The sequence below is a fragment of the Cryptomeria japonica genome, chromosome 3 (assembly GCF_030272615.1).
Source record: "Cryptomeria japonica chromosome 3, Sugi_1.0, whole genome shotgun sequence".
Classification (NCBI taxonomy): Eukaryota; Viridiplantae; Streptophyta; class Pinopsida; order Cupressales; family Cupressaceae; genus Cryptomeria; species Cryptomeria japonica.
The window spans coordinates 6,362,840-6,384,723 of NC_081407.1; the positions used below are offsets into that span (position 1 = coordinate 6,362,840).

Consider the following 21,884-nt stretch of genomic DNA (forward strand, 5'->3'; position numbering starts at 1 on the left):
CAAAAAGTGCAATGTCTCCATCCTAGTCAGGGACATTGGTTTGAGGAGTTAGCCTATTTTTGGACCCTTGTAGGCTAATAGGGTATGGATAAGGGGGTCAGTAATGGAGTATCTTGAGGAGTGGTCTGTCTATTTGTTCTAGTTCAGTGTTGAGTTCAGTTCTGGTCTTTGATTCATCAGTTTTTGACATTATAGGAGGATTTCCTAAATTTTAGGGAAAAACTGCTAAAAATAGACATGGTCCTATTTTCAATGGCGTGGCGAACTGTGGCCCCAACTTTTGACAGATTCAGTTTCCGAGCGATAATGAGAGATGAATTTTTAAGTGGCTCCACAGGCAATTAATATTTTAATGAAATATTAATATAAATTCACAATGTGCATCACTTAAATTTATTAAGTTCACTTAAATTTATTAAGTGAAAAATTAATATCTCCTAAGCTGGGTGTTGCTTTTAGGGTTAAGTTGGGAACCCTAAAAGCAAGTTATGATTTTTGAATCCCTAATTGCCAAAAATCGTACTTTTTGGGTATTTAGGCAGCCAAGATGGAAATTAAACCTCATTCATTGATATTGAGCATTTGACATTTCTTCTGAGCACTTGGCTATGGCGGCTAGGGTTTGGACCTGTTTTGTAGAGCGTGCATTCTTCAGAATTTTGTAGCTTTGAGATTGTGAAAGATTAATCGAATTGTTGCCGTTGGTTTGGCTTCATTCAGAAGTCAAATTGAATTAAATTGAGGCAGATTTGACTTCTTACAAGGCAGATTTGTTGTAGGTTTCCTATTTATTGTTTGTTGTAGGTTTTTTTCTGTGGTTTGGAGACTTCTTTTTCCCAAACACACAACTTGCTCATTTATTGGCGCCATCTTCCACTATTTGGGTGCCTTAGTATTAAATAAGAACAGATTTAAAATGTTTCAGAATAAAAATCAGGACTTTGCAAGTCGCTGATTGAATTCTTTTAATTCAATAAATTGGCTAAGGACCCATGGGTATGCTTCTAAATTCTCCAGTTTATTGTTTTAGTTAATTAATTTCATGTATTATTTCAATGTGTTGCAAATTAAAGAAACTCCCTTCTGCAACTTATGTCTATTTCTGAAAGACCATCTTAATAATCAAAATTACAAAGATCTACAAATTACAACAGGTTGTAGAGTTGAACCAGCAAGGGTTCATCACAAAAAGCTACCTTGCCAAAAAAGTAAAAGCCATTTTATAATTTCCAGCAACTATAATGATTGGATTTTAACATTCTCATTTCTAACTTTTACTATGAACTGCCAATAGTGCAGTTTACTTAATTACATAGATGGATTCTAATGTTTAAACTAGAGACTGCACTAAGGTGAGCCAACAACTATGATGATTGGACTTTAACATTCTCATTTCTAACTTTTACTTCGCATTGCTAATAGTGTAGTTTACTTAATTACATGGGTGGATTGCAATGTTTAAACTAGAGATTGCATGTATTGTAATTTCATTTCCAATTCCACCTTCCTCTTCAAATAACATGAGAAAACTATACAACAATACGTGGAGATTTCTTTTGAACTTGAGTAAATCTAGATGAAAATGATATATCCACATAGTTAAATTTTAAGAGATTGATGTTTAGAATACACAAATTTGTATGCAAATAAAATAAACATCAATTATCACCCCTCTTAAAAGCTTAATCCATTTAAAAAAAGTGGATGATAAAAGGTTGTGTGATTATGAAGAAAGAAATCCATTTGTTCAAAATAAAGAAAGGACATGAGCAAGTGTTAAATTTTGATATTATTGATAGCGAGAACATTGATGTATGTGTTACTTGCTTCAATAAAGTAGGCCTCCATTTCATAAATGTCCAAGTTGGAGTTGTATATACATTATTTGGTGGGAGCATCAAAGCTGCAAAGAAGTTTTGCAGTAATTTGAATTGTCAAATAAAGTCTGGATGATTCTAAGATCAATCTTTGTGATAATGACCTCTTAATAGCAAAACATCACTTCCTTTAACATTCATTCATGAGATTGTGAAAAGACGATGTTCAAATTGCAACTGCCATGGTGGATACATATGCAAATGTAGAGAAGAACCGTATGATGGAAGGCATTGGGAAATAAACGACTTTGCTAGTAAGCCTTAAGAAACTTAAGAATAAAGGCAATTCACAAGTGTAACGGTAGGAATTTTCAACTGATATGTACCATATCCATTAAACTAGACATGCTTTTGATTGAGATGGATTTGTTGGTAAGGCATTAGAAACCTTCAAACAAGTTTTATGACCATTTAGGTTCCATTCCTCATGAAAAGCGAACGTGCATTGAAGAGGTGAATTAAAAATGCCTCAAAAGCCTAGGCACATTCCATTGCGTTGGAAGTTTGAGAAGTCAAAATCGAAAGGGCCATAGTCTATTGGGATTATTGCCATACAATGAATGAAATTGCAACTAACTATAAAAATCCAAGGAATGGAGTCAGTAGTGGTGTGGCTCAAGACAAAAGGCTCAAGGGGTTGACTAAGGAAAATAGACTAGTGCGTGAGAGGAGATGATGTAGAGCAGGGGCTTAGGATCTCTCTACTAACTTAAACAAACACTCACCCTTGATCTTGGGCATGGATCAATCATAGTTCCTTCACAACTAGGTCTCTTTCCTAATAGCCCTCCAGATAGGCATGTTAGGACATAATTTCTAACATGGGTCTCATAGGACAAAAATCTAGGCATTTATGGATACCCATTTGGCCATTTGACAATATATCTTGAGATAGATAGGGGTTACTTTGGAGTGAAGGGCTCAAAACTTGACTGCCTTGTTTCTCCACTAGGCCTAATTAGCAACTTTGATTAGGTTGGTGCTAGGGCTTGCATCAAAACTCTTCCAAAGGTACAACCTATTGTTCCAATGCTTGGAACACATCAATTAGGGTCTAAATCAACCGTTCTCAACCCAAGGCCCTTCCTCCAATCACATTCAATGAGAAACTTCACTTGTCTCAGATACCCTATGATTTATACATAGAGATATCAGTCCCTCATGGCCTCCAAACTCTTAGCAAACTTCCACCAATCTTCTTGCACATTTGGGAAATAAAAATGCACATATGCACAAACCATTTCGTCGATTTTGAGGGTTTTTTCATCGATGGAATGGTGAGAAAGGCATTTTTGTTTGCTCATTGTTACCCTAACCTAGGGTTTTAGGCAACCAACAAAGAAAATACTATAAATTTTGATCTACCCAATAAAAATGAATGAAACTTGTTGCAAATGAAAGTAAAACCAATGCTTTATCATTTCCAACCGATATTGGGCCCCCAAAAGTCTGTACAGAGCCGTACAAATCAATAGAGCAGCAAAAAAGGTGTTAGAATTGCGAAAAATTTGGTATTTGTATTGCTTCAACTTTCAAAATCATCCAACCAACAATCCTTGTTGATGGAACAAGGCATATTATATGTTTCCCAACCTCCCCCAATGGTTAGCAACCACCTTTTGAATAACAAATTAACAAATCCACATTTTGTGTCTTTATGACAACATTAGCAAGAAAAGTTGCTTGACAATTTTCTTGCAACTTTACATTGCTTAATACTAATGATCCAAACTAGACTCCTATCAACTTAAAATGGTCTAATAAGACCTTATTACATGAAAGCAAAACAAAAGAAACCAACAATGACCATATGTGCCTTGTAGAGGCACAAAACTCATGGGTGCTCCTGCACCAAGAGAGGAAGCAGGTTGTGGGTTGCGAGATGTGTAGTATGGGAAGACATCAATCCTTCCTTAGACTGAATGTAAATGTAATATGGTGTTGTAAAATTTGTAGTTGAACCTACACAATGATCTAGTCAGGAAAGAAAAAACACAAATTGTAGATTGAAAAGAACAAAGTAGAAAATCAAATTTTACAATGCAAAGCTTGCATTAAATAAAATAGGTAACAATTGAAGTGACAGTGAAGATTGTGAGATAAAAATATTACTACTATTTTCTTTAGTTAGCTTATTCATAGAGCATGCAAACATCATGCAATCATAAGTTTTCTATGTCACAAATGTAACGTGAGGAGGCACATGCATCAACATTTATCCACAAATCACAGAGAGAAGAACTGCAAGTAAAGTTGTGCTAACACCCCCCTTAAGTCTAACTAAGGAGACAAGCCTGATGAAAGGAAAGAGGAATGAGGAAAAACCCAACGGGAAGAGAAAACCCCCCTCAGAATTTACACACTCTCTGCATAGCATCTACTATGTTGCAACATCCTTCACCACAAGAAGGTCTTGTGAAAAGTGAAAATGAAAAAATAGCATCCATTTGTGCCTCCACAAAGAAGAGAAAGAATGTCCATACAAAATGTAGCATGACGAATGTTGTAGTAGGTTCCTCTGCAACAAATGATGCCTCTTCCTTTTGGAAGATAGAAACCTCGAGCTATCAAACTATTGCATTCCCACTCAAGTGAAATGTATAATGGAATCAAGATGAAGGGTTCTGTAAAATACTCATGTTTCTCCAATTTGATGTTGTATTGCAACTTTGCCATACAAGACTACAAAATAGTGAACACTGAAGAATGAGATTTATTTGGATGTGAATCAAGATGTGTCAAGATAGTAGCATGGAGTGATAGAGAGAAAAAAAGAGAATCCAAACCAAAAGATGCATCTTGATGTGTGCTGACATTCGAGAGAAGACATATGCCCTCAATATTGTCGTCATGATCAAGAAGAGATTCAACAAACAAATGTTAAATGTCTAATAGGATTATATCTTGCTCATTAAGAGGACAAGAATGAACTTGTTGAAGAGAATTTGAGGTAGCATTTGGGAAGCCAAGATCTGTATCAAATTGGTAGGTGGAGATAACTACATAGCTGCCAATACTAGATGTGTAGAAGGAGGAGAAGCAGAAGGAGATTTTATTGTGTAATCAAGACAATCAAGACTCTTCCAATAAGAAATTCCCTCTTCAGTTTTATCATCATACATAGGATCATCCTCATTATCAAGGGACAAGTATGTCTATAGTTGGACCGTTTGGGAATGGAGGTTTAGTGGGATCTCTATACATTTCCCATAAAGTGGCCCAAAGAGTGTGAGGGTACTCAATGTGTGATAGAGCCCATGATGTGTGGTCTCCAACACTTAAACCTAATCCTAAGACATGATCATTTCTACATTCCCATGCAGATTTATGCCAACATGTACCTAGTTTGGGGGTAAGCCTATACAAATGTGGCAATAGATGTTTCCATTTATAGTGCTTTAAGACTCCATCAAGCTAGGACTTGTAGTTTCCTTCTTCCAAAGTGATGATAGATGGATGATATTTTATTCCCATTTTAGCCTTAGACTACCCCTTTTGGAACTTTATTTCAGTTCATTTATTAATTATGACAAAATGCCTATGCATTATTCCCCCCAAGAAAGATACATAAAAGCAACACTTTATAATTTACATGCACATATAAAAATAATTTATGCAAAAAGTTAGAAACTTGCAATAGAAGAATCTTGTGCAAAATGAATTTTTGTCAATCTGGCAAATTAGTAATTCTTCAAACCTTCATGCAAGTTGTTTGATTCCTATGAGTTCTGAAAACAATTCTAATTGTGTTGCAAAAAGAGACATTCCTATAAGAATGCTTATGCATAGGTATGTGTGCCTTTATGTAGCCTTGATTAGTGAGGATCTGCAAAAGATTGTTTGTGCTCCTTCTTCCTACCTCCTCAAATTTGGAGTTGAACCCATACAATGATCTAGCTAGGAAAGAAAAAACAAAACTTGTAGAATGAAAAGAATAGAGCAGAAAATCAAAACTGCACATGAATGAAATTATTGTATTAATCATTTACAATACAAAACTTGCAATAAATACATTAGGTAACCACAAAAAAGGCAGTGAAGATTGTGAGATAAAAAGATTAACTACTGTTCATTTTAGTTAGCTTATGCATAGAATGCATAGAGCATGCAAACATCATGCAATCGCAAGCTTTTCATAAGTCATGGGCTTAATGTAAGGAGGGGCATACATCAATAGTTATCCATAAATCATGGAGAGAATAATTTTAAGTAAAGTTGCGCTAATAGGTATGAGGTAGGGTTACGCATGATCTAACAAAGGGGAAGTGTGGGATTGCATAGAAAGTGAGACTTGTAATTTTTGGCCAAAAAAAAAGGGCCTATGTAATGACTAAGGTAGAGGGAGTGCTTGTGTGGCTTTATTGTAAGCAATAGTGTAAAGGAGAGCTAGTTGCATGGAGAAGCTTTCAAAGCGGTTGCATTGAAAGAGTGGCATGATATGCATACAATGGAAGAGAGGCAAAGTGTGTGAGAAAGAGCAGATTGTTAAGAGAAAGGTCACCAATGACTTGAATGTAGATAATATGTATACAAATTTGAATGCATTAAAGAATGGGAAAATTTGTTTCCATTTTTGTTGCAGTCAATATGGTTTGCTTGTGAGTTGTGGTCAAGTTTTGGGGTTGTAGAGAAGAGGGAGTTTTTCGTCTTGCATCAATTAGTAGAGCCAAGGGTCTTGATAGTGGAGAGGATCTGCCAGGATTTGCAGGTGACAACTGATGAAGTTGGAAGCATTAAAGTTGTCTCAAAGGATTGAGTGGATTGTTGTAGGTGTGAGGATTCTTGAGCAATTGAGAGCCGAGAGGGACAAGTCATGGAAAGAGAGTAGAGAAATGTGAAAGCTCAAATGAATTGTTGTAGGTGTGTGAAGTCTTGATCAGTTGAGAGCTTGAAGTTGTGAAGAAGAGTATGATGTGTCATGAGGAGGCCCATGCTGACTTTGTTTTTGGAGCAATATTGGGAAGAGAGTCATGTGGAGAATCCCATTGAGGAAAGGCAATTGCATCTAGAAGGAGATAGATGTGAGAGAAATCCACACCAATGAAGAGAAGAATGAAAAGGAAAGAGAGGAGAAAATGGTCGTGGTGGATTGCCATTTGGTGAGTGAAAGACAAGAATCCGATGGAGAAGAAAACACCTCGCAGGTTGAGGTAGTAGAAGATGAATTTAAGAAGGTAGAAGAGGTTTTTCTTGTAGAAGAGGTCATGTAAATATAAGAGTTATTCGTGTCGAGTGAAGAAGATGAGAAAGAAGATAAGCTACTTGAAGAGGTTGTCGTTGCTATGAGAGGTGATAAAAATGACATTGCAGTAGTGGAGGTTGAAGATGATATTGTAGAAAAGGTAATTCTTGAGCTTCCTAAGTTTACTAAAGTAGAAAAGAATAGAAGTGAGTTAGATGTAGATGTTGCATATGTGCTTGTGGAAGCAGTAGAGGATATTGGCAGTGAAATTTGGTGGAGGTGGTTGGTTCGTGGTGGATCAAAATCCATAAAAGAGGGGAACAATGGGCAGGTTATTTGGTGGAGGAGGTCAGTTAATGGTGGATTGGATCTCATGAAGGAGAAGATGAGAGGAGAGAGCCATTAGCAGAGGCAGATGGTACACGGTGGATGCAAATCCACGAGAGGAACGAAGAGTGGTAAATAGAGTTGTGGAAGGAGGATGACAAATATTCCTGCCAAATGCTAGAAGATGAGGAAAAAATAGCAATTTCACATGCCTTATATAGTGGGAGAGTGTGTTGTAGGTTGTTTACAACTGTAAGGGTTGTGTTGATGTGCTTTTTATGCACTTCGAACATAGAATAAAATATTAAGTATTTTATCCTCTCTTAAACAAGAAAACCTCAAATGCTAAACAAATCTGATCTATTAAGGCTACAACAAGGTTTCTTTAGTCAAGTCTTGATGTTGCAAATTGGATAGACTTAGTGTATATGATGTGATATGTTGGTATGACAAAGGGACTTACTTTTATGGATCACAACTGGAACATGAAAACTAAATAACTAAAACTCAAACAAAAGACAAAAGGGAAAGGGTTTAGAGAAATCCACTCTAATCCTAAGGAAAATGATGAAAATGAATAATGCTTTGATAGACAAATTACTTCAAACTAAGATTTGCTTTGTCATGATAACAACTATAAAAAAATGACACGAACTCCCAAGTTAATGATAATTTTTCACATTGTAAACATCCATCCAAATAGTTAATGTCGATGCAACTTGAATAAGTATTCACAATCGAAGTTAGCCACAATAACAAGGCTCAAGCTAAATTTACACTTTAGCTTACAATCAACAAACCACAAAAATTATGAACCAAGGAATTCATCACATATCATATTGCTTTATTAAGATTCAATAAAATTTATCTAAAACTTGAATTGAAACTTGAGAAGTAGAAACAATGCAACATATTGAAATAACACACAAAATCACCATATCTTCAATGAAAGAAGTATGGTTATTCCATCAAGTCTTGGCAAAAATCTCTGTAGGATTTGATAATCAAGCATAAGAGCTAAGAATCATCTACAAGCAAAATAGGTCTATCACACAAAGAAGTCAAGTAAATATTATATCCTCTATAACAATTAGAGAATTTTTTAATATTGCACAAAGAATGATTGGAGATATAATTACAATGAATCAACAAATCCTTATAAATGATGAATGAAACCCTAGGTGCAAACCCTAATGCTAAAATTAGGAGAATTAAAGCAATGCAAAGTAGGAGATAAACTAAGCTCAACTACATATAGAACTAATGTTAGCAAATCAAACTCTAGATAATAAAAGCACCTAAGTTTAGCTTAAGTGAAAAAGTAATTATAGGACCAATTAAAAAATAATTAAATAATTATCCTAAAATTAATCCAAGACCCCCCCCCCCCCCCCCCTTAAGATTAAGTTAGGGATAAGATAAAGAACTAATATGAATGTAAAATGCATGCATGAAAGAGTCTCAACAACTAGGCCCGATTAGGTAATCACGTACAAACCAATGCAACTCACACCAATGAGGTCTCTCTAAATAGATAAAAGGAGAAAAACCACATGGGGAAGAACTCCTTTCCAAAAGTGAGAGATTTAATGAAATGAAAAAGGTACTACATGTCACTAAGATGAATGACTCCAAGTGCCCCCCAAAGTGAAAAATATGTCACAAAAGTACAATGAATATCCCCTCATAAGAGAAAGAAGAAGAGGCGATGTTTGCCCCCATAATGGATAAGATCCAATGCAAAAGTTTGGGGACATATGTTGATGAAGATCCAAGAGTGGAAAACTACGTTCCTCCCCTTAGGAAGAAACAAATCAAGTGGCCAAGGTTGAAACAACTCTATGAAATGAGATGGAAGGGAGTCTTGTGATGTGTGTCATGGAAGACCACTCAACTGTCCAATTGTCTAAAACAAAAGATGCCAAATCAACTAAAGAAAATTTAAATAACTGTGAAGATAACTAATGAACAATATTTGAAGGCACTAAAGATGTGATGACATGAATGCTCAAACTGAGATTAGAGAGGAATGGAAGTCCTCAATCATGTCCCCAATGTTTGGAGTGTGTGAAGTATCAAACAATGCTGCAATATCTAGCAAGTACTCATCCCACTTTGCTAAAACTGGAAGGGAACACTGAACTTGCTGAATTGAAAATGATCTTTGAAGAAGTAGGAGGTGGAGGAGGATCAACACAAGTCTCACAGACCACTACATATGATTGAAGCACATATAGGTTCAAGTGACCTAACTTTTCCTCATATTTATGATCCATTCTCGATGCATGAGAGATAGGACAAGATGCAAGCTTAATGGGAGAAAAACGAGGGAACACATACAACCTTGTTGCATGATCAATAGTGTCAACTGCAACAAGCTCTCTACTATAAAGATCTTTGATGAACATTGAATCAGGGGTGAACTCAAATCTGTTGCCTGTCTCAATATGAGTAATCTGGTAGATGGAAAGAAGGTTGGAAGATAATGTACGTACACAAATAACATTATTGAATGTTCCACCATCAACCTCAATAGAACTAATCCCATTAACACTCATATAAGAGTTATCACCCATCAAAATTTGTGGAAAAGGATCATGCTAAAAAAAAGAAAACATACCCTTTGATGATGCTATATGATGTGAAGCTCCTAAACCTAGAAGTTGTCTGGAGGACTGAGAGTAATGTGTTGATGCAAAGGAGAGCATGACCTTTCATCTTGTGATTGAATATTATTCTTTCGAAGAAGTTCTTTCAACTCATCAATCTTCTTTGCATAACACCGATTCTCATCATGTCCTAGCTTGGTGCAATAAGAACACTTAGGCCTCTCCTTCCTGGATAAAGACATCTTGGAAGAGGTGAAAGAATATGAATCATGTGCATGAGACTTTGAAGCTGGAGAAGTAGATTGTGTATCTTAACTTTGCTTCTTCTTCTTTTGTTTCCCTGTAGATGTAGGATTCTGAGCAACCAAGGCTTGAGATTTGGAACTAGAAACTGAATCAAGCTAAGATAGCTTGGCTTGCTCCTGTGTCAATTACCCACAAAACACCTCAAATGAAGGCATAGTGAATGTGGTACCCAGAGAATCCATGGTGGAATAGAATGATGAAGAAAAGAATTGAAGTTGGTATTGAAGCTTAGACAAAATCAGGAAGATGCACTCCTTGTTTGTCTTCTACTTGCCAAACCCTATAATCATGATTTGATGGATTTGAACTTCTCTAGAAAGTACTCAATAGAAGGAAATTAATTAGGTGTTAATGATATCAAATTTGTCTTAAGATGAAGTGCACAAAACTCATTAATACCCCCCAAAAAATTCTCAAATTTGAGCCACATAGCCATAATAGTTGTGCAGGAATCAATATAGAACCCAGAGACTGTCTAAGACATGTAGGCCAATCAAAATTGTAACTAATTTATCTTGTCCCTACATTGAATGATCTCAAACTCACTAGTCAATTTGGGCTGGGTTTGATCAAAACAAGACCATAAACCCCTAGACTGAAACAATCTAATCATTGTAGTCTTCTAGCTATGATATCTATGAGGGTTGATTTTATCAATAGAAGGATTCACCATTGGGCCAGGGTTAGCGCAATATAGGAATATGAAATATGAGGATTCTACCCACCTGTAGCAAGAAAAATTAACCCTTTTGCACTTGTATAAGATGAGAAACAAAAACTAATATCACTGAGTACCTAGTGAATATTCTATAAAAATTGACTGTAGATTTGAATAGAGGAATTTGAGAGTTTTCCAATGATATGTGGAAGTCAAAAAAAAGTTTATTTGCTCAATTTATGGCGTCGAAAGCATGAAACTGAAGGTTGACTTTGAAGGCCTAGTACAAAATCATATCAACGCTAGAACCATCTTTCTAATGATAACTCATTTGCTTGATTTTGACTATGTATGAGGAAGTTATGAGCAAAAACCCAACTACATGTTAATTAAGGCTTGGAAGGCTTGAAGGGTTCCCAAAAATGATTTTTTTTTGAAAATAGTAAGTTTCTAAAAATGGAAACTTTAAAAAATAGAAAGTTTTAGAAAATAGAAACCTTTTGAAAATGGAAACTTGCTAAAAATGGAAACTTGTTGAAAACATAAACTTGCCAAAAATATAAAAGTTTTTGAAAACAAAAACTTTCTGAAAATGGGAACTTTCTAAATTTTTTTGCAAAGTGTATGCAGGAAAAGCAGGTCAATAGAACTTAAAATGTGAAAAAATGAAGTTCAAAGAGGCTTGCTCACACACACCCACAAGACTTCTTGGTGCAAGTTATGGAGTCATGAAGAATGACTCAACTTCCCAAGGTTGGTTCCATGGTTCTCTATCTCACAAGGTCACGAGGGATGTTTTGATTGATTTTATTATGAAATGCATCCTAAGCTATGCATGATCTACAAATGCAATAAACTAGATTATAAGATGACAAGATTAGTAGCAAGACTATCCTAGCATGATATACTAGTCTATGATTAAGCTAAATGATAAGGAAAATACTCTAAACATGCATATTTAGATTAATTCCTATTTAAAAGAGAGGCTAAATGATGAGCATAAATGATATATTAAAGCTTGGATGGATTTGAGTATAAGTATGATGCTAAAGACTTGGATGATTTAAAATGGAGGATGGAGAGCTCTATTTATAGTAAAAATAGGGCAATGGATGGCCAGGATTGAAAGATTTAATCAAGGGTCAAGTTTGAAAGTTAGGAATCCATGTTTGCAATTCTCACCAATGAAATGGTGACAATTGTTAACCTAAGACTGGTTGAGAGAAGGGGTTGGAGACATTAAATGCCTGAGAAGACCTCATGGTTACCTTAGGGGGTAAGGGTTAAGGTTAGGTTAAGATTATCCATTGGATAAAGCTTTTACCCAAAGGATAAACTCTTGTACAAGGTTTAAGGGATAACCATGGTCAAAGCAATGAGTGCTTGATGAGACCCTTGGGTTAGATTGAGGGTTGAGTTTAGAAAAAGTCTCTAATCATGCAAGAGGGTTGAGTTAACCATTAATGGTTTGGAAGAGAAAGTTGTTGGAGACTTGAAGCCTTTAATGGTTATCAAAGACTTTGAGGGTTTGAGAAGTGACTTCCTCTTGCTTAGGGATGTGACAATATTTAGGAGATGGGTTAGGCTAATTTAGAAGTGATTAGAAGAATCTAGAATAGGGTTTAGGATGCAAGTGGGAGATGTAGGAAAATGCAAGTGGGTGAGGGATAATAGGTTTAATTAAAATAAATTGTTTTATTTTAATTTGGTTGCAAGTGGAGGTTTTTTAATAAATTAGATTTATTTAATTGGGATTCCCTATTTAATTAAATGTAAATTTAATTAAAAGGTTTAGAAGAATAGATTTAATTAAATAAAATGATTTATTCAATTAAATGACCTAAAAGGGGTTAATTGAATTTAATTAAATAAATTGAGTAATTTACTTAATTAAATAGAGGAATGTGGATAATTTAATTAAATTAGATTTAATTAAATAGAGAAATGAACATAAAATATTCATTTAGGAATATAGTCATTTTTATACGTCTACACAAAGAATTCCCCAATCTCCGATTTCGACAAATTGATAGGCAATTTTAGGGTTCTTGAGCCTCTTGAGTGCGATGGTGACCTCTATTTCACAATGTTGAAATCCAAGGACACTGAGAGGGGGGGGGGTGGTGAATCAGTGTTCTACCGATAAGTCTAATTATGAACTTATGGCTTATGAACCGGTTAACAGTAAATAAAATTAAAGTGCATAAACCAAATAACACATAAAGAAGCAACACCATAACACCAATATTTATACGTGGAAAACCCTGCAAAGGGAAAAATCATGGTGGGGCTGATACCCACATTATCTATATACTTGATCAAGGTATACAAATATTACATGGAAGGGATTGCACATGCAATCACTCCAACCGCCTAGAACTCATTGCTCAAACATAAGTCTCACTGACTTACACAACATTACATAGTGATTACAAATAAAAATGAGCTTGTTAAGTGCATCTGACCATGCTGGATAAGTTCCGGTTTATGCTTTGACTACCTTCTCTGTGAATCGGTTTACTAATACTCTGTTCTGCCCCATTCTGCTACCAGTTAAGACTAAGCACAAGAAATTGCACACTAAAGCTTCCTCTCGCTGACCAAAATGCATACCATCAATCTCTAACTGATTCACAACCAAAATAGCATTCTCATTCACACTGAATCCATCGCTAAAAGATCTCCTTAAATACCTTTTTAACTTGTTGAATATGTCGGCCTCAATGAAGAATTATAAACCTGTCGGCTGTCGGATTACAAGATATATCATGCTTAATCCTGATGATCGTGTTGGCCTTCACACGCTGCCAAAATTTCCTTGAAAGAAATTATAGGGGTCACAAGATATCTTAGCCGGGTCTTATACTTAACTGGGTTCCAAAAACACATTACTGGTACCAAGACTAACCGGTTATTAAGCAAAGTGTATATACCAGTTGTGTGTGGTGTATATCGATTGATCCAATCAAAGAAAAATGATAAAACAATGAATCCTGATGGAAAATATTAACACTTGGAGATGAGTTGCCATCAATGACAACCCTAAATGCAATTAGCCTTACCAGATGAGTGTCAATTGCCAACAATCTCCCCCTTTGGCATTGATGGAAACACTCATGTAAAAAATGATACCATCCCTGAATCTTCTCCCCCTGACCTGTACACTCCTGCTACTATAAACATCTGATATACTCCCCCTGTGACATATACATTTTTCACCGTATTCCTCCCCCTTTGACATCAATGACAAAGTGGGGTTCCCACAAATATATGTACACATACTGGTTCTATACAAGTTTCAAAATATCAACATACACAATCTTCAAAAATGAGAAGTATGTGTCCCAACCTTGCTTAAGAGAGTCAAGAATGGAGGTGAGTCCATTCAAGAGACTGGTGTAGTATTCAATTGCCTCATATTCAGTGTAATATTGCTTTTGCATGTTTGTTATACACTCAGTCTTATGAAATAATAAGTTGTCAAGCCAGGGACCAATGAAATTTTGGAGCTTAGTTGGTCTCTTTATTATGCTGTCCCTTTCCTTCTCTAGTTTCAAAATTTGATCCATGACCACCAAAATTGAACCATCCAGAGAACTGGTTAGGTTAACTGCTGGGTTATAAGAATTGGAAATTTGAATCAAATTATTTTTACAGTTTGAGATTTACTTGTCTATGGAGGCTGTAAGCTTTGAAAAATCTAGACAAGTCTTGTAAACTTTTCCTCCTTCCACCAATGCTGCATCAATGGATTGTAAGAAAATTTGGAGTTTTACCTTCTCAGATGCAATCATGTGCAAAAATGTTTGTTTCTGAGCCTCAACAAATTTATTCTTTGCATCAGTTATTGAAAGTTTTACCAAATAATCATAATGCTTAGGAATGAAATCAATGATCTTCTATAATTTACCGGATGAGCTTGCGCTCTCCTGTGCTTGGAAATCAGGTACTAACCGGTTCAAAACTTAAAAAATATTCTTAATCAATTCTTTCTCTTTTGATTCCTCGACCAATTCCTGGTTGCTTGTGCATGTAGTGCCGCTGCTACCAAAATCTTCTCTGTTGGAGACATCTTATGATAAGGCTAGTAAAAAATGATAGAAAATTGTGACATATTTCCTTTGGTTATGGATGAAGTGTCAATTGCCAAGCCGAAAGAAAAGTCTATCACACTTTCTTTGCCTTTGTTTGTCAGAGATTTATTTGCTGTATCCTTTATTTCATGTGCACTGGTGACTTCGCCACTTGGTGCCTTATTCTATTCCGGTGCTTCCTCAACAACTTTATTATCAAAATCCTTTTCCTTTTCAATATTAGCCTCTATGCCCTATACATTATTTGTTGGAGTATCCAGAGTTTCAAAATTGGACTCACTAGTCGGTACAGTAGTAGCCGGTAGAGTGCTAACTGGTTGATCAATATTTACATTTTGCTCATCTGATTTTGTCGGTTCCTTATTCCCTGGTAATTGAATATTTTGTGACTGTACAAAACTGGGACTTAACTCATACGCAAGATTCAAAAGAATTCAGACCCAAACAACAATTGTCTCTTTCTAGATTTCCTCAAATCTTTCTAACATTAAGTTATTTATCCGATGTTTTGGATTGAATTCTAATGACCCTATTTTATTGATTAAATCTGCTATCTCTGGAGAGGTTATTGATGGACAAAGATTGACTAATTCTGTCTCTTTTATTTGCCGGTCTAGAGTTTGAGCATATAATTTTCTAGCCTCTAATCTATCATACAACTCTTTATGTACTTGACCGAGCCTTGGCCAAACCATGTCGGGGTTTTGGGCAAACCCCGACCCTATCTACCTAGGCCTACCTAGCTATATAGAAGGGGGGGGGGGGGGGAAAGAGGCTAGGCACCCTTTCTATCTGTATACTACAGAATACAGTTTGAACTGAAACCCAATTTTTCTCTAACTCAATCAATGCTTTACAGAAAGAATCAAGGTATAAAAGAATAGCTTCCTCAATCTGCTTCTTATCCTTATCGTCAAAATCATCAAAGAATGTAGAAATATTATCCAAATTACCATCATTAATAATTTGATCAATAATTTCTTGAGAATCTAGTTTCTTCTTATCGGTTCTCCTCTTTGCTTCCGATTTAGGTTGCTCATCAGACTTACGCTTTCGTTTATGTACAATGGTTATTTTGGGTGTCTTCTGGGGAGGCTCCTTAGCCAGTTCTTTCTGCTACTCTCCCTTCTTCTCCCTTACAACCCTTGCAAAAACACCTTTCTGCTTTGGAGATTCCTTGATTTCTTCTTCTGATTTGGTCTCCTTCGAAGAAACAGTCATGTACTGCCTAGCCGCCTTTTGTTTTCTCTTTACCAGTTCCTTGGGCTTAGGACTGGCAAGCTCACCAGATGGTGCTTTCGGTTGTTTGGATGCTTAAGAAGAAACCAAGATCACATTTGGAGTGGTCTGAGTTGCCTTCTTTGCTTCTCTCTCCTTTCTCTTCTGTTTCATCTCTTCTTTTCTCCATGCCTCAAAAATTTTAATGCCCTGTCATGACCTTCACTTATTAAGGTTTCTACTGCAACCATTTTTCTCCTTATTGCCAGAGCAACTTGTTCTTGGTGAACTTTTAGTCCTTTCTCCTGGGCTGTGCCAAATTTTTCTTCTTTTTCATCAACTGGAGCTTGCAGTAGATGTTGTGCATATGCATCCAGTGTGGCCTCGTCCACCTCATATCCCATCGACATAATCCAGACTATTCTAGGTTGGACTGCCTCCATCATACACTCATCTTTATTTACCATAAAGCATATAGTATCTTTATATTTTTCTACAATTGATTTGAATATCCTAGCCCTATTTTTCATTTCTTCCTGAAATGTTTTGAAAAATGCCTAGAAGTTTGCCTTTTGTTGTTTATCTCCTTGGCTATCTGTGTGGCCACTGGTCTATTAAAAGCCCATTGAATTTTGTCATAACTGGGAATTGTATTCAAAAAGTCGAATGCCAAACAAATAACAAAAGAACCATACCAGAAAGTATTTTTCTTGTCATGTTTTATTTTCTGAAGTTGGTCATTAGCTCCTTCAGCATCACACTGCACAGGTCATAGTGTGCATCCTCCTTCGCCATTTGATGTGCAATAAGAATGTTATTACCAGAAATAGAGTTCAACCGGTTTGACTAGTAAACTTTGGATCCGATTATCATTGCTGCAAATTTGACATCAATCTCCTTTATGTCATCAACCCTCATCGAACGACCATTGAAGGTGGTGCCAGTGAGTTTGTAGAGTTATGTGTTGGAGAGTTTAGACCTAGGGCCGGGTAGACCTCCAACCTTATGCAGGCCGATGATAACTTCTTCGGTGATCTTGTAGGGCTGGTCCAACCAAATGAATTTGTTGGCAATTGACACTCATCCGGTAAGGTTAATTGCATTTAGGGTTGTCATTGATGGCAACTCATCTCCAGGTGTTAATATTTTTCATTGGGATTCATTGTTTTATCATTTTGCTTTGATTGGGTCAACTGATATACACCACACACAACCAGTATATACACTTTACTTAATAATCGGTTAGTCTTGGTACCGATAACACGTTTTTGGAACCCGGTTCTTGGTACCGATAACACGTTTTTGGAATCCGGTTAAGTATAGGACCCGACTAAGATATCTCGTGACCTCGATAATTTCTTTCAAGGAACTTTTGGCAGTATGTGAAGGCTAACACAATAATCGGGATTAGGCATGTTATATCTTGTAATCCGACAGCCGACAGGTTTATAATTCTTCATTGAGGCCAACATATTCAACAAGTTAAAAAGTTATTTAAGGAGATCTTTTAGCGATGGATTCAGTGTGAATGAGAATGCTATTTTGGTTGCGAGTCAGTTAGAGATTGATGGTATGCATTTTGGTCAGTGAGAGGAAGCTTTAGTGTGCAGTTTATCGTGCACAATCTCAAGTGGTAGCAGAATGGGGCAGAACAGAGTATCAGTAAACCGATTCACAGAGAAGGTAGTCAGAGCATAAACCAGAACTTATCCAGCATGGTCAGATGCACTTAACAAGTTCATTTTTATTTGTAATCACTATGTAATGTTGTGTAAGTCAGTGAGACTTTTGTTTGAGCAGTGAGCTCTAGGTGGTTGGCCTGATTGCATGTGCAATCCCTTCCATGTAATATTTGTATACCTTGATCAAGTATATAGATAATGTGGGTATCAAACCCACCATGATTTTTCCCTTTGCAAGGTTTTCCATGTGTGAATATTGGTGTTGTGGTGTTGCTTCTTTATGTGTTATTTGGTTTATGCAATTTTATTTTATTTACTGTTAACCGGTTCATAAGCAATAAGTTCTGAATTAGACTTATCGGTAGAACACTGATTCACCCGCCCCCTCTCAATGTTCTTGGATTCTAACACACAATACTTAGATTTTTTTAGCTTTCTCTGGATATTGCTTCGATTTTTGTGCCCTCAGCCAATTTGAAACGATTTTTCAGCTTTTCCAATTTTGATGAAATAATAGTCTACGTAGGGTTTTTTGATGTCATCGATGTGATGAAAGTCTCCGTTTGAGTCCAATATGCACAAAAAAATCACTTTAGTTGGATCCCTCAAGCATGCAAATAGGAACTTGACAAAACAACTCTACCATGTACGAGTTGATGATCAACCACAAGAGCCAAGAATCATCTACAAGCAAACACCTATCACACAAAAGAGAATAAGCAAAGATTATATGCTCTATAACAACCAAATAATTCTATAATATTGCACAAAGAATGAGTGGAGATACAATATTGGAGGTACAATTACAATGAATGAATGTATCCTTGTAAAGGATGAATGAGACCCTAGGTGCAAACCCTAATGCGAAAATTAGGAGAAGTAAAGCAATGCAATTAGGAGCTAAATTAAGCTCAACTACATCTAGAACTAATGTTAGAGAAGAAAACCCTAGATAATAAAAAGCACCTAAATTTAGCTTAAGTGAAAAAACAATTAAAGGATCTAATTAATCAATAATTAGATAATTATCCTAAAATTACTCCAATCTTTGTCTTCTCCTCCTACTGTATTCCAAATTGAGTCTTCTAATTAGGAACTTCTAACCATGAACCTTACAAATGAAAATACAATGCCTTTTGTAGACATCCCAATTACAATTCAAGGGCCAGGATTGATTACAAATCATTTGGTCAATGAGATCATTGCATTATTTTTGACATATATGTCCTGCATTGAATTTGAACCAATGAGAAATGAGGTTAGGTACATTGAATTTAGTTCATTTCCACATGTATAGTTGTAGATGAGTCAGGTTTAATGCACTTGGACATCTTGACTTCTCATGATTTGATTGGCTTGATGATGATTAGATGCCACCTCAACATGTATACCTTGTAGACTTGATATCCCATCGCAAGGAATATCTCTTGATACTTAACATTATCCAATCATTTGATGAATGTGATGGGTTATATTGACAAATTACATCATCTTGATGCTCAAGTTTTATCTTCACATCTCTATGATTAGGAATCCCTCTTCTTGTGATGCCCTTATTCCTCACATTTCCATTCTCATGTTTGGAAATCCACCTTGTGTTTTCTATTGTTATGAAATCTTCTTCATGTTTGAGATAGTCCTCATCTTCACTTTGGAACTTTTTGTCTTGAAAATCCTAGGTTTCCTTGTTATTTTTGTAGCGGCATTCATCATGAACTTCAATTTCCAAAGGAAATCCAAGGTCGTGTATAATCGTTCATGATATAAAGCAATCCCTTGGCTTATGCATCTTGATGTCACCTTGCATTGTTAGAGTGTTCTTTAATTTTTACCACCACACTCCTCTAATGATTTGAAATTGTTGATCTTCATGTGGTAATGTCTTTTGTCCTTGATGTTGTCTTCATCTATCAACCTCTTTACTTGGCTTGTTCTCCTTTTAGGTTGTAAAGTCTTTCTCCCTTTCCATGTTGCGATTGCATTACCAAGGTAGTGAAGTCCTCTTCATTGAGTCTCCTTTGCATGACTTAATCTTCTCATCCTTAGAATACTTTCATTTAATTCCTTGCATCACTTGGAGCTTGAATTCTTCATGTCGATGTGAAGCTCTTTATCTTATTATTTTCTTCATTTGTTCACCATCATTGAAGTCTTCCATCTTGCACATGTGCATCGCTCCTTACATCAATCACCTAAAAAAGTAAGGAAGACACCTTGAATCATAATTATAATGAAACCCTAAGCTAGTGAAATGCAAGATAATTCACAAAATTCTTTTTATGAAACCCTTCAAAATCTGAAAATGCACACTTAGAACTTTTGGAAATGATGCTCCAGAACTGAAAACACTAAAAAAAAAATGAAGGTAAGCACTCAAATCTTCTTGTAAAACTCTAATTTTACTTTCTAATGATGACCTCCTCTACTCCATATCTGAATTTAGCAAAATTGGCTACCTACTTTATCCTTGAGTTCTAATTTTCATAGTTTGAATTCCTTTACAAACTCACCTTACCGCTCGGTCATTCACTTGAATTCTAACTTTAGGCATTTGAATTCAAACCTTTTCTTTGCCATGTGAATCTGAGGATTTTATTCTGATTTTAGGTTTGATTTTTTTGATTTCCATTGATTTGTGAATTCTACCATAGTTAGGGTTTGCATTTCGCGTCAGGATTTCTCATTATACATACATAAAATGTTCTAAGCGGACTTTTGCTATGCACATGTATTGATGTGCAGAGATTTGTAGTGTGCATGCATAAACCAAGACGGAGATTCACCCAATGCATGCATTGAAGGGGCGAAAATTCACATTGTTTGTGCATCGAGAGAGGATTAAAGGGCGAGATTTAGCATTATGCATGCATAAGAGAGGTCGGAAATTGAATGTGATCAAGTATTAGTCAAAGGAAGACTTTCACCTAGTGCATGCACTAAACAAGGCAGAGTTTACTCTTATGCACACATTAAACAAACAAACTTACACTTGCCCATACATTCCTCATCCAAACTTCACCTTCAATGGTGGAAATTCACCTCACTCACCCATAGATTACCCTCATACAAGGTAGAAATTCAACCTCATCATGCATAGATTACCCCATACAAGGTGGAAATTGAGCTCGTCACGCATAAACATCGTACCTCAATCTTGGCAGTGTTTCACAACCTTGACAAATTTTGACAACGTTGATATTTTTGACAACCTATTACAATTTTGACGTTCCAAGCAAACTCACTTACAATTTCACCTTCTATTCAGTCCTAAAGCCCAACTCATGAATTTAGACTCTCAAATTGATCACTCTTTTGTTGACAAATCTCCAGACTATCACCATTTTCTGCTTTGAGTATTGCATTCCTAAGTTTGTCAAGACGACTCACCTTTCTTCAATTGTCAGGATTGGAAGACAAAAACCATCGTCAGGCTAACAAAATACAAAGCCTAGCAAAACACTTAAGATTACCAAGCAAAAATTAAGGGTTCCCATTTGCAATGGGGTGATGTGTCATTTGCAATGGAGTGATGTGTGAAAATGTCATAAGAAATAATTCAACTACTTAACTTCATTTTATGAGTCCTAATCACAAAATTTTCTTACCCAGTGTGTTTTGTGCATGAGCACACAAATAGACTGACAATCAGCACTGACCAAAAACATTTTCCAATTTGTTGTCTTCAGTTTTGGTTTTTAATTTTGATTGCTGTGATAAGTGAGTTAAATCTAACCTGATCTCTCTGGCGGTCATGGCTATCCATCAATTCAAATATTGTAGTTGCCACTGTCCTAGTAGACATGTATGCCAGACCCCTCAAAGGAATGTTGTGGACAGATCTAATTCCTCAACTTTTACTAGCATCTTCGTGCCCTATAACAAAGAATGGAAATCAATCCACCTAAATGATGATGTTCGAATTGCAACTGCC

At 36.0% G+C, this 21,884-nt stretch overlaps 1 protein-coding gene across 1 annotated transcript in view; it reads left to right on the plus strand.

Annotated features, from left to right (window-relative positions):
* The window catches only part of LOC131065626 (receptor-like protein 50), a 94,696-nt gene that overhangs the window by 68,432 nt on the left and 4,380 nt on the right, over positions 1-21,884 (plus strand). The window contains exons 7-8 of the mRNA XM_059217980.1: positions 6,492-6,585; positions 7,116-7,407. Of these exons, the coding sequence (XP_059073963.1) occupies positions 6,492-6,585; positions 7,116-7,407 (386 nt within the window). The remainder of the gene's footprint in view (positions 1-6,491; positions 6,586-7,115; positions 7,408-21,884) is intronic.